General features: G+C 48.7%; 1 protein-coding gene across 1 annotated transcript; it reads left to right on the top strand.

The window, feature by feature from the left end:
• Positions 1-1,815: 1,815 nt before the first annotated feature.
• On the top strand, positions 1,816-13,153 carry LOC308483176 (IgGFc-binding protein-like; the record flags this gene model as incomplete). Its single annotated transcript, XM_081016762.1, has 3 exons — positions 1,816-1,885; positions 9,680-10,915; positions 12,738-13,153. 3 exons carry the CDS (start codon positions 1,816-1,818, stop codon positions 13,151-13,153), a joined length of 1,722 nt encoding a protein of 573 aa, XP_080872888.1.
• Between the last annotated feature and the right edge of the window lie 755 nt (positions 13,154-13,908).

Raw genomic sequence — 13,908 nt, 5'->3', positions numbered from 1 at the left:
AGATCCGGCCCAATCGCCTTCTCAATCCAGCCCACGGACAGTCTGGGAATCAGTGTGTTTTTACATGAGTAGAATGTGTCCTTTTATTTAAAATGCATCTCTGGGTTATTTGTGAGGCATAGGAATTCATTCACTTTTTTTTCTTTCCAAAATATAGTCCGGCCCCCCACAAGGTCTGTGGGACAGTGGACCAGCCCCCTGCTTAAAAAGTTTGCTGACCCCTGGTTGGAACTATAATAAACTAGCTATGTTTAGTGGTGGCTGATGCCTATTGTGATTGGATCGGCAAAGGCAGGGAGGCTAACGGGCGAAGGCAAAAATATTGACAGACGGAACTGATTGCTGTTAGATTTGTCCCCATCTCCTTCCCTGTGGAGTTCTAGAAGGGGAAACCAAGACTAAGAAGGAGGATACTGAGAGCCAGTGTGGTGTAGTGGTTAAGAGCGGTAGTCTCGTAATCTGGGGAACCGGGTTCGCTTCCCCGCTCCTCCACATTCAGCTGCTGGGTGACCTTGGGCCAGTCACACTTCTTTGAAGTTTCTCAGCTCCGCTCACCTCACAGAGTGTTTGTTGTGGGGGAGGAAGGGAAAGGAGATTGTTAGCCGCTTTGAGACTCCTTAAAGGGAGTGAAAGGCGGGATATCAAATCCAAACTCTTCTTCTTCTTCTGCTTGCAAATATGAAGGCCGGCAGGCAGGGTCTGGCTGAGGACAGTGCCCCATAAGCTCTAGTCTCCATACCCCATTAACTTACCCCATATATACCCACTCAACCACTTCAATCGGCAGAATTCTCACTTTTACAGGTGCCGCGTAATACTCACACCACATCTGTAAGAACTTGATTGTTTACTGTGGCAGCACTGAAACGTTGGAACTCCTTGCCTATTGATATCAGGCAGACTCCTTCACCGTATTCTTTTGGGTGCCTGCTGAAGATACTATTATTTAGGAAAGCCTGTCCAGTTTGTATGAGTTTTAATTTGTTTTAGGCTATTTTATTGTAGTCTTAACTTTCTGTATGTCTTAAATCATGGTTGTATTTTTAAAAAAGTAATAATTCTGTTGCTTTATATTTTATCTTTTCTGTAAACGCCTTTGAGGTCTTTTTCTACAATCAAGTGGTATATATATATATCTGGTGAAATAATACAAAAATAAATAATATCCAAACACGATTTCTTCTCTCTTTCCTTGTCCAGCCATGGGGAGGACAAGCTTCTTCCTCATCTGCCTTTGGGTCTGGAGCTCAGCATTCTGGGGTGAGTATTAATGAGAATGGAGGCAATGGCTTCGAACTGAAGAAAACAGGTGGGAGAACAATATGCTTTTGTAATTAGAAGGCAAATAATATTTCTCTCTCTCTCCCAATGGCCCAACAGGCACCTGGGAGCTTCCAAGAGAAAAGAAAATGGGGTGATGGAGGTATAGGGAAAACAGGGAGGCTGCTCAGTTTTCTAGCAGATAAATGTGAGTCAGGGGCATAGCAGAGAGGGCTTACTGGGGTGAGCATCCCAGGAACATTTTTCTTGGGAGTGTGCTGCTTATGCCACCCTCCCTGAGCCAGCCCTCCGCCATGGAGCTGGCTTGGGAGGGCGGTGGGAGGAGGACATGACAGCCATGCACCCTTCGATCCCAGGCCCTCAAAGGTGAGTCTGGGATCAAAGGGTGCATGGCATTCTTCTCACGCCACCCTCCCTGAGATCCCAGCCTCGCAAAGCGCTGCAGGGCCAGGTGCACTTTGCAAAGCTGGGATCATTCCAGCCTCGCAAAGTAGCTCGGGGCTGGTGTTGCTCTGGCTCAGGCTGGGCTAGTGCATGGCAGCTCTGTTTGCCCGTCACACTCTGCCCCCCGAAATGTGTGCCCCCCAGTCACTGGTGGAGGAAGGTGAGGGTGGGTGGGGGGCACCGCCCCGGGTGCCATCCCTGGGGGAGGGTGACAAAATCCTCCGGGCGGATCGGTGGAGCGGCGCTCACCCCCCTGCCACTGCCGTGATTGTGGTGGCGGGTTTGCGGCAGCAGTGCTGTGCACGGATCGCAGCAGCAGTGCCACGCGTGGACAGCAGCAGTGGTGCCATGCGCTGTTTGCGGAGGTGGGATCGTGGCGGCGCCCTCGTGGGCAGATCGCCCAGCCCCTACCGCTCCGGATGCCGTAGCCAGTAGCTATGCCCCTGCCCCGAATGATATGAAAACACGCTCCACCACTGACGTGAGTATCTGGTAGAAGAGGAGAACTTGGTTGCAGAGGAAATGTTTGCTGGAATGTTTCAGGAGGAAAGAGGAAGGCTGTGGTTTAATGATAAAACATTTGCAGAAGATCCCAGGTTCACTACCTACAATCTTCAGTTAGGGGTTTGACAGAACCCTCTTTCTTTCTTTCTTTCTTTCTTTCTTTCTTTCTTTCTTTCTTTCTTTCTTTCTTTCTTTCTTTTTCTTTACGAAACAGATGCTTTTTTAAAAAAGAAAAACCTGAAGAAAAGAAGAAAAAGCGAAAAAAGAAAATAGTATACCGCTATTACAATTGTTAACAGTTAAAAATGACCATTTTTAACCTACTGCCTTTTGTATAAATGACTTCTAAATTTCAGTATACTTGTCGTTGCAGAGTCTATGTCTATAAGCAACCCATTCATAAATGGGAAGTGAAGTCAGGTCTTCAATCCATTGAATAAATGGAGCTTTATATTTATCTTTCCAATGCAGCATTATCGGTCTTTTGGCCATAGAGAATCCATTTACGCTGTCTGGTTGTCAAATTCCCTACAGTAGGCACACAGTTCAAAAGAATATTATCTTTTGAAAATTCTAGCTTTTTCCACAGTCATATTTATATAATCCATGACTTCCCCCCAAAACTTACCAGGATGTCAGGGAACTGCCATCGGAAGGAAGGGAAGTGAAAGGGCTCACACAGGTTGGGAGAGACTCAGCAGCTGAAGAGGGAACCAGTAGGGGGAGAGGAGCTGAGCTGAGGGAAAGGGAGCTGGAGGGATGGCTCAGAGACACTTCCAGCGAAAACAGTGGGGAGGTTTCAGGACCTCCTGTAGGGACACCCACTCCTCGCCGGAAACTGTCACGCAGAGAGTCCAGAAGACGTGTTTCCGTTAAGGAGCTTTTATGTTGGAAGCGATTCCGAAAGCAACCACTGTCGGAATCTGCCAGCGACTGACGGAGCCATGTTTAAGGGGCTCCGTTACAGACAGAGGTTTGCAAACTTGACCAAACTCTGAGGGACTTGGATTTTACACACAAGCAGCTCATCGTCCCACCACAGCATTCCGACAGTCTCCGTGAGCAGCTTGTGCAGGAGAAGGCATCATGAGCAACCCAGCCGGAACTGGAGAAGCAGGAGCTGGAGCGGGTCCAAGCCTGGAAGAAAGGTACCGGGTGTTGGAGGTCCAGCTAGCGCTGCAGACGGCGAGGCTTGAGGAGAGGAGGGCTCAGGATGCAGACAAAAAGGGGAAAGACACCCAGCTCGCCAGAAAGGTACCAGGATTGGTGCAGAAGTTTGGGGGGGAGCCCAAAGACTATCATGGCTTTCGGACAGAGATGCAATATGCCCTCAATCTGCAGTTTGATGAATTCCCTGACGAGGAATCACGAGTGGCTTTCGTGATTGGGCATCTTGAAAAGGGGGCGAGAGACTGGGTTAGACCCCTGATGGCAGCGAATAGTGACGTCCTAAAGGACACGATGAAGTTCTTTCGCGCCATGGATCTGATGTTTTCCAGCGATATTGAACAGGGAGTGGTGCGCAGACAGTTAATGGCTTGCAAACAGGGGAGCCGATCTGTCCGTGAGTACTGGACTGAGTTCACCATGTTGATCCATAAATTGGGGTGGGATCTATCGGCGGAACCCATTCAAATGCTCTTTGAAGAAGGGCTTTCTTCGGCTGTGAAAGACGAACTTTCCCGGGCGCCCAGGGCGGAGTCTATGGACCAGCTGACCAAATCAGCGCTGACCATAGGAGCGCGCCAGGAGGCGAGAGCATTGGAGAGGCGGGAAGGGAAGGGGGAACGTTGGAAGGAGTTACGCATTCCAGACATTCCAGAGCCAACTTTCCCGCCGGCAGAGCCGATGGAAATCGGAACAGCGCGCGCGCGCGCAGTTTCAAAGCCCAGTGAGGGGGGAAAGAAGGAGGGAAAAGGCGCCCGGAAATGCTATCTCTGCCAACAGCCAGGTCACTTTGCCAGAGTCTGCCCCCAGAGGAAGGAATGGCAAGGGATGGTAGGAGCTGTGGAGGGAAGAGAGGAAGAAATACCGGAGCAAGTAAAAGCCAACGCCTGGCTGCCACCGTCGGGGCACAGCAGCCAGGCCAAAGAGCAGTGAAAGTGCCCACGCCAGAACCTCCTAAACCCGCCCTAGTGATAGAAGTGGCGCTAGAGCTGCCAAACGGACACCCTCTAAAGATAAAGGCGCCGTTGGACTCAGGCAGCTCCTGCAATTTCATGAGCAAAGAGTTTGCAGCTGAACACCAGATACAGACGATCCCTTTAAGCAACCCCCTGCAGGTGACCACGATCGATGGCAGGGAGCTGTTGGGAGGAGAAGTCAGCTTGCAGACAGTCCCAATGATAATGAAGGTGGCAAGGCACAGCGAACTGATAGCGTTTAATGTGGCCACCTTGGGAGGAGCTCCCATTATATTGGGGATGAGCTGGCTAGCGTTACATGATCCGCTGGTGGGCTGGCATCAGAGAGTGGTTTCTTTTGGTTCAGCACATTGCTTAGAACACTGCAAAGAGGGAAAGGGTTTGGCAGGGGCCCAAGCCACCCTAGCAGGGACTGAAGTAACGGAGAACGTGAAGGTACCACGACAATACGCAGATCTCCGCGACGTCTTCAGCGAAAGGGAAGCTGACCAACTACCTCCGCATAGACCCTTTGACTGTCAAATCAATTTACTCCCTGGGGCACAGCTCCCTGTAGGCAAGCTGTACGCCATGTCAGACAGAGAGATGCAGGAGCTAAGAGAGTTCATTGACAAGAACCTGAAGAGAGGGTTCATCAGAGAGTCCAGGGCGGTGGGGGGCAGCCCAGTGTTTTTTGTGGATAAAAAAAACACGAACAAGCCGAGGCTGGTGTGTGACTTCAGGGCCTTAAATGCAGTGTCAGAACCAGTGGCTTTCCCTATGCCCAGGATTGACGACATTTTGACAAGGGTGCGGAAGGGAAAGATTTTCACAAAGCTGGACCTAAGGGGGGCGTACAACCTGATACGAATAAGGAAGGGGGATGAATGGAAAACCACCATGTTCACCCCTTTAGGGGCATTTGAATATTTAGTTATGCCCTTCGGCCTACAAGCAGGCTCCGCATGCTTTCAATCGTTTATGAACCACGTCCTGGGGCCTTTGCTTTACAAGAATTGTGTGGCCTTCTTAGACGACGTGTTGGTGTATTCTGAGAATGAGGAGCAGCATGTGAGAGACGTCAGAGAAGTGTTGAGCAGGCTGCAAGCTAACCAGCTGTGGGTGAAACTGGAGAAGTGTCAGTTTCATACCAAGGAGGTGGAATTCCTGGGGTATCGCCTGTCAGACAAGGGATTGGCCATGGATCCCGGCAAGGTCCAGGCGGTGCTGGAATGGAAAACACCCAAAACAAGGAAGGATGTGCAGAGGTTCCTAGGATTTGGGAACTTCTATCGTAAGTTCATCCGAAACTTTGCCCACCTGACGGCGCCCATTACGGACTGTCTCAGCAGTAAGAAGAAGTTCGTTTGGACTGAGGAGGCGGAGCGAGCATTTGAGGAACTAAAAAGGGCCTTCGCCTCGGAACAACAACTCCTGCATGTGGATTTACAAAAACCGATGAGAGTGGAAACTGACGCATCAGACAGAGCGATTGGGGCGGTGCTTCTGCAGCCAGGGAAGGAGGAGTCAGAGTGGAGACCGTGTGCCTTTTTTTCGCGAAAGCTGAACAAATCCGAGAGGAACTACACGGTGTATGACCGAGAACTACTAGCCATTCATGAGGCGTTCCGGAGATGGAGGCACCTGCTAATTGGCGCACAACATAAGGTGCAAGTGTGCACTGACCACAAGAACCTAGAGTATTGGAGGACGGCACGAGTGCTCAACCAACGGCAAGTGAGATGGGCCCAGGAGTTCTCCAAATTTAACTTTGAGATTTGTTACGTGCCAGGCCCAGAGAACATTAGGGCGGACGCTCTCTCACGCAAACCTGAATATTTGGAGGGGGAGGGAGCACCCGAAGAGAGACATGTCATCCCAGAGGACCGCTGGGTGTGTGGGGCCGCATTGGTGGGACAAAGAGAACTGGTAGAGGAAACAGAGAATGATGAATACGCCCAGAATAAGCTCAGAGGTCTTAGGGGTGAGGGAGAGGAACCAGGGGGTTTCGAGGAAAGAAATGGAGCTTTGTATTACAAAGGGGCACTGTATATCCCTGAAGGAGACTTAAGGGGGAGGGTACTCAAGCAGTTGCACGACAGCCCCACGGCGGGGCATTTTGGACAACACAAAACCATGTGGTTGGTCACCAGGGAATTTTGGTGGCCTAAGGTGAGGGAAGATGTACGGGAGTATGTAAGAGGGTGTGAGCAATGCCAGTGAGCCAAAGGGGAGAGGCGGGCACCGGCGGGGCTATTAGAACCCTTACCAACCCCAGAACGACCTTGGGAGGCAGTGTCGATAGATTTTATGACTGATCTGCCGAAGTCCAAGGGGAAAACAGCCATCATGGTGGTGGTAGACCTACTAACAAAGATGTGCCACTTTGTAGCCTGCTCGCATGCAGTCACGGCGGAAGAGACAGCGAAGTTATTTGTAGAACACATTTTTAGGTTGCACGGGGTGCCATTGAGGGTGGTCTCAGACCGAGGAAAACAATTTACTTCCAGGTTCTGGAGGAAGCTCATGAGCTTACTGCAGGTGGAGGTCAACTTTTCGACTGCCCGGCACCCTGAAACCAACGGGCAGGCGGAAAGAGCAAACGGTGTCCTCCAGCAATACCTGAGGTGTTATGTCAATGACAGAGAGAATGACTGGGTAGAAAAGTTGGCGCTGGCGGAATTTGCCTACAACAATGCCGAGAATGTGTCCACAGGGATGAGCCCCTTCTTGGCTAATTATGGGTGTCATCCCAGGGCTTTCCCAGGGGGAGAAGGGGAGAGATGGGGCGTCCCGGCAGCCGAGCATTTTGTAGAAGAAATGGAAGCAATCCATCGTCAGCTCCAGCTCAACTTAGAAAGGGCGAAGGAAGAATACAAGAGGCAGGCAGACAAGAACCGAAGGGAAGGTGAAACCATAAGGGTGGGAGATAGGGTGTGGCTGTCAACTCAAGGGTTGCCGTTCAAAGGAGGTTGTAAGAAATTAAGACCCAGGAGATTGGGTCCCTTTGAGGTCATTCAACAGGTCAACCCAGTGGCTTTCAGGCTCCGGTTACCCAACCACATGAAACTGCACCCAGTATTTCACAGGTCGTTACTGTCACCGTATGAGGGGGGACGAGAAGGGATGGCCACTCAGGGACCGGTCATAGAAGAAAGGGAATGCAGCAGCCATGTGGCAGAAATCCTCGACGCCAGGTGGAAGGGGGATCAGGTGGAGTATTTGGTAGCGTGGGAAGGAGAACCGGAGTCAGAAAACACTTGGGTAATGGCAGAAGATATCAATGACGAGGTATTGATAGAAACGTTCCATCAAAGGTTCCCAAGGAAACCTCAGCCTGTGGAGAGGTTCCGGAGGGAATACTTTGGGACCACCGATGAGGAGGAGGAGTTGGAAGGGTTCTCGGAATCGGAAGGGGAAGGGGAGATGGACTCTGAGGAGGAGGAGTACTTCGAGACCAGGAACCGCAACAGGTGGAGAGAAGTGTTCGGGACATCGGAAGATGAAGGAAGTTCATTCCGGGGTTTTGCCTCCTCACCGCCCGTAGAGGAGGGGGCGAGAGGGGATGAAGGGGGCCCTGGAGGGGAGGTGGATGTCAGGGAACTGCCATCGGAAGGAAGGGAAGTGAAAGGGCTCACACAGGTTGGGAGAGACTCAGCAGCTGAAGAGGGAACCAGTAGGGGGAGAGGAGCTGAGCTGAGGGAAAGGGAGCTGGAGGGATGGCTCAGAGACACTTCCAGCGAAAACAGTGGGGAGGTTTCAGGACCTCCTGTAGGGACACCCACTCCTCGCCGGAAACTGTCACGCAGAGAGTCCAGAAGACGTGTTTCCGTTAAGGAGCTTTTATGTTGGAAGCGATTCCGAAAGCAACCACTGTCGGAATCTGCCAGCGACTGACGGAGCCATGTTTAAGGGGCTCCGTTACAGACAGAGGTTTGCAAACTTGACCAAACTCTGAGGGACTTGGATTTTACACACAAGCAGCTCATCGTCCCACCACACAAGTATAGGACATTATAAAAACATATGTTATAAAGAAGCATTACACTTATTACAGCTCCAACAAAATGATGTCTTAGAATATCCTTTTCTATACAAATGCAGTGGAGTCCGATAACTTCTAAATATTATTTTCTGTTGTATAAGTTGTAACATAAGGTCCCCTGACACCCTTGCTATAGGAGTTAAAACACTCCAGTTATCTAGGAAACATAGAAATTCCCAGTGCTTTCTCTCTCTTTTTGCTAATAATAATAATAATAAAATTTTATTTATACCCCGCCCTCCCTGGCTCGGGGCAGCTAACACCAATAAAATCACAGTAAAACCCCAATTTAAAATACAGGTTAAAATGCAATTTAAAATGCAGTCTCATTTTAAAGTAGCTGATAAATCAAGACCATAAGGGGAGGGAAACATAAGGGTCAGACTGAGTCCAAACCAAAGGTCAGGCGGAACAGCTCTGTCTTGCAGGCCCTGCGGAAAGATGTCAAGTCCCGCAAGGCCCTAGTCTCTTGTGACAGAGTGCTGGGGCCAGTGCTGACCCTGGCCCTAGTTGAAACCAATCTAACCTCCTTGAGACTCAGGACCTCCAAAGTGTTGCTATTTGTGGACCTTAAGGTCCTCCGCGGGACATACCAGGAGAGGCAGTCCCATAGGTACATGGGTCCTAGGCTGCATAGGGCTTTAAAGGTCAAAACCAGCACCTTAAACCTAGGTAGAAAAAAGGTGCTGGAACTCACTCAGTAGACCAACCCCAGAGCCAAATGAGGATCTCTTTGGGTACTGGGGAGAGTCTCCTTGCTAGCCAGAGACTTGTTGAGGCTCCTCAGCTGTGGCATGGGGAGCCTTCTGTGCCTCAGCTGAGCAGCTTACTGAAGCCCCATGCTCCTCTGGCTCACGTCTAGATGTAGGATAGAGAAGGGTGTGTGAGCAGGCGTAGAAACTGGCCTACTGTGGAAGGGTAAGATTTACATTTGCTGCTCTGCCCACATTTGCCTCTGGCCCAGCCCAGCCTGCCCTGGGGCCCTCAGAAAGTTGCCTAGAATGAAATGTGGCTCTTACAAATCCTTAGAAATGAACACATGAGAAATTGATGTGGACCAGAGCCATCCATTTCTACCTCAGTGGGAGTACACAGCCCTTGTCCTGGCTAGATGAAGACCTGGATGAGAGCATTCATTTTAGGGGGCAAGGGAATACATTGAGAGGTTGATATTGCAAACAGAAGGCTGGAGGAGACTGAGATCATTCTAACTCAGCATGTCTAACCTTACAATATCCTTTACCACCCTCTTCTTCACTCTCTTTTCTGCCTGCCCTTATAGTTACCTGCCTCGGTAGGAGCTTTGGGACACATTTTGCCACCTCCTTTATGCAGAATATTGCCAAGCAAGGCAAGCTTGAAGTGCAGATCATCGCTTACTCTGACTCGACCACCGTGACAGTCTCTGTCCCTTGTGAAGGCTGCCCGCAGGAAAAGAACTTTAAAAGAAGGCTCACTGTCGATAAGGGGAAGATGGTGCAAGTTGAGCTCCCAAATTTTGCGGAAATCATCGGCAGCAAAGTTTTCTCTAGCGTTGTCCAGATCCAGTCCGACAAAGATGTGTCGGTGGTGTCCTTGAGCTCCAAGCCTTACAGCACAGAAACTGCTCTGCTCTACCCTGTGAGCAGTTTAGGGACTGAGCATTATGTTGTGGGCCCTGCCATAGGCCCTACAGAATATTTACAAGAGTTTGCTGTCTTAACCACCCAGGGACCTAATGTGGTCGTTATCCACCTGACGAGCCCAGTGACCTTCAATGGGCAAACATACACCGCAGGAAGTAAACTGAGTGTGAAACTAAATGCTTTCACTGGAGTCCAGTTGCAAGGAAAAGGTGATCTCTCCGGCACTAGGATTGTTTCTCAGCTACCAGTGGCTGTCCTGTCCGGCCATGCCTGTTCGTGGAGGTACACTAAATGCAACCATGTCTTTGAGCAGCTCCTGCCCGTGTCCAACTGGGGGAAGACATTTGTGGCCCCTCCTATACCTTGGCAGACCAAAACTGACACCCTTTATGTCTCAGCATCCCAAGCCACCATCCTGACCTACCAGATGGGTACATCAAAGCAGACGAAAAGCCTGGGACGTGGGCAGATCCAGAAGATTCAGATCTCACCCCAAACCCCAATCTACCTCTCGGCCGATGTTCCGGTACAGGTGCTCCTCTATAGTAATGGTGGGAGCACCCGGTCTTTTAGCTACGACACCTTCTTGATAGGGATTCCAGACACTGAAAGTTACAGCCTCTCGTACAATGTGAATGGGCAAGTCGGCTTTAAGAACTCTATTCTTTTGGTGGTGAAGAGTTTGGAGACTGGTGGTCTCACGGTGAATGAGAATCTTCTGAGCGGAGTGAAGTGGAGACCCGTTCCTGGCTCAGAGTACTCTTGGGGGAGATATGACCTGCCAGATATACTTGTGCCCTACATAGTGGCAAACCCCCTGTCCCATTTTTGCGTCATCAGTGTGGGCATTGCAAATATGAATGGCTATGGGTCGTGTGGTGCCGGCAGAGACCGTAAGTAGAAGGTTCCAAAGCTTATCCATGTGTTTGATGTCTTTTTATCCTGCTTTTAAGACAAGGAATAATAATAAAATACATGAGGGCTCTGACACCCATTAGACAAAGAAAGGGAAGCAGAGGGAAAAGTTAGAAAGGGCAGACTGGTTCTTCAAGGTAAGAGCAAGGTAAGGAGTTACTAGAGAGTGCTTATATCCAGTTCAGACCAGGCACATCTTCCCTTGCTAGCAGTGGCAGCCAGAGTCCATTGGGACTGGTGGAGACAGAAGGCAGAGAGGCCAATAGTAGGTGGAGTTGAATCAATAACAGGTGGGGCAAGCTAACTCGAGGTTAGTCCCCATCCTTCTCGCTTTTGAGTTATACAAATGCTACACTGAGAGTAAGGAGGAAGGTGACACTCAGAGCCATCCTCTGGACTAGATGCAATTAAGAATGGAGGCAAGTGGAAGCTGGCTGAGGGCAGACTCAGGTTGGCGGGGCAATGACCCTTGTGCCCCACTAGGTCAGCCTCCACTCTAGTGTTCTTTCTTCAATAGCAGTTGAAGGCTCTTGTTCCTTCGGCCAATGGTTGGGGTTAGGGTGTCTTTCTGTTCCATTCTGCAGTTCCAGGACCACAGATAGGTAGAGCTGAGCACAGTGGTACCTTGGTTGTCAAATGGCTTGACTCCTGAACACATTGTCTCCTGAATGCCGCAAACCTGGAAGTAGACGTTCCAGTCTGCAAACGTTTTTTGGAAGTCAATCATCTGACGCGGCTTCTGTGGCTTCCGATTGAGTGCAGGAAGCTCCTGCAGCCAGTCGGAAGCCACGCCTTGGTTTTCGAACAGTTCCAGGAGTCAAACGGACTCCCAGAATGAATTAAGTTCGACAACCAAGGTGCTACTGTATGCTTTAAGGTAGGGAGGGGGGAAGCAAGCACCCGTTGCTTCTTTGGCTAATTGATGGGGCCAGCTTGGTCTTCCCCCTGCCTTGACTTTCTTTCTGGCATGCAGGGGTTACAGCCTCTCAGTAGCCTCAGGACCCTTCTGTTACCAATTTCCAGAAGACAACTCAAAAAGCTTGTACCCTATGTGGGGATTCATGCTGCAGAGAGTGGGAGGACATTCAGAAGTGGGTAGCATCCCCCTCAGCACTGAAATGGCTACACATACAGCTGTGGGACCCCTTCTGCCAGTGCCAGGTTCATGGGGGAGGGTAATTCACTTGGGCTTCTAATCTCAGTCAATGCCCCCTTTCAGAGTAAGAGGGAAAAGAAATGTCTTCTGTTTAAATCAGGGATGAGGAATCTGTGTCCCACCAGGTGTCAAGGGGCTCCAGTTCCCTTCATGCCTGACCATTGGCCTTGCTTGTTATGGTTGATGGGACTTTGAGTCCAAAACCATAGAGAGGGCCAAAGGTTCCCCATTCCTAGTATAAATAATGCCTAGTCTCACTAAGAAGGAGCAGCACTAGGGGGCAATGTGGTGCAGGTATCAGTCATTGATTGTAGACCTATAGTAAGATTTAAGAGATTTGACCCTTTTGCTTGCAATAATTTTTATTCTCCTCATTTATTTTAAAAATAATGCTCATAATTTTGAAAGCAACTGAGTTTAGGGATAGTAGATGAAGGAATGTGCAATACGGCATCCAAGTTAAAAAGTTTCCATTGTTGCGATAATATTAATCAGCATGATTAATTTAATAGTTTCAAGATCTGAAAAAGTGTTTGAAACTAAAAATATGAAGCTTTGCTAAATCTTCAAAGTGGTAGCAAACTTTGTATGAATTCTAATTGGTTCACAGTGCTGGCAAATAACTTCCTCCCTCCTGTCCTTAGCTGAACCAGAACTCACCTGTAGCAATGTGCTGTGCCGCAGAGGCATGGTGTGCAAGATGATAAATGGTCAACCGCACTGTGTGCCATCCTCTAATGCTACCTGCTGGGCAATGGGTGACCCGCACTACAACACTTTTGACGGACGCAAGTATGACTTCCAAGGCACTTGCACCTACACTTTTGTCAAGACACGTGCTGAAACCTTTGGACTCCCATCTTTCCATATCTTTGCCAAGAATGAAAACCGGGGGAACAAAGCAGTGTCCTATGTGACCGTGGTGACAACTGAGGTTTATGGGTATATCATCACCATGACCAGATCAGAAATTGGTTTTGTACAGGTGAGTGATGATCGATTCAGAGTTGATTCAGAAGGCAAGGTCAATGCCACTTTCGAGTCCATGACGGCCATGTGAGCTGATGGTTACTGCACATGTTCAAGTTGTAAAACAAAAGACTGGTGAAATTTTTTAAATTTTTTTTATAAGATATTTATTAAGATTTTCAAAGTATTACAAAAGAAAAAATAAAAAAATAAAAAAATACAAAAATACAAAATAAAAAATAGTTAAAATCAACTCCATCTTTCCATTACTTATTTTTCATTAGCTTATTTCCCGGACCTCCTCACGCCTCCCTTTTTTGTATTCCAATTCGGTTTGTTGGTTCAGCAAATGCCTACCCTCTTTGTTTATCCTAGTCTTTAATTTTAAAATATTATGACATTAAATTTTTACCTAAATAATCCATTTTTCATATTCCCTTATAATATTACAGCTGAAAACCACTTAATTTCTATCCAACATCATTCTAACATTCATCAATTTTACAATATTTCTGTAGATAGTCTTTAAATTTCTTCCAATCTTCTTCCACTGACTCTTCTCCCTGGTCTCGGATTCTGCCAGTCATTTCCGCCAGTTCCATATAGTCCATCACCTTCACCTGCCATTCTTCCAGAGTGGGTAGCTCTTGTGTCTTCCAGTACTTTGCAATAAGTATTCTTGCTGCTGTTGTGGCATACATAAAAAAAGTTCTGTCCTTCTTTGGCACCAATTGGCCAACTATGCCCAGGAGAAAGGCCTCTGGTTTCTTCAAGAAGGTATATTTAAATACCTTTTTCATTTCATTATATATCATCTCCCAGAAAGCCTTAATCCTTGGGCACGTC

This window comes from Podarcis pityusensis, assembly GCF_964106645.2.
Source record: "Podarcis pityusensis genome assembly, chromosome: 8".
In the NCBI taxonomy this organism is placed as follows: domain Eukaryota; kingdom Metazoa; phylum Chordata; class Lepidosauria; order Squamata; family Lacertidae; genus Podarcis; species Podarcis pityusensis.
The sequence above is the reverse complement of the archived record's forward strand: the minus strand, read 5'-3'. Positions and strand labels throughout refer to the sequence as shown.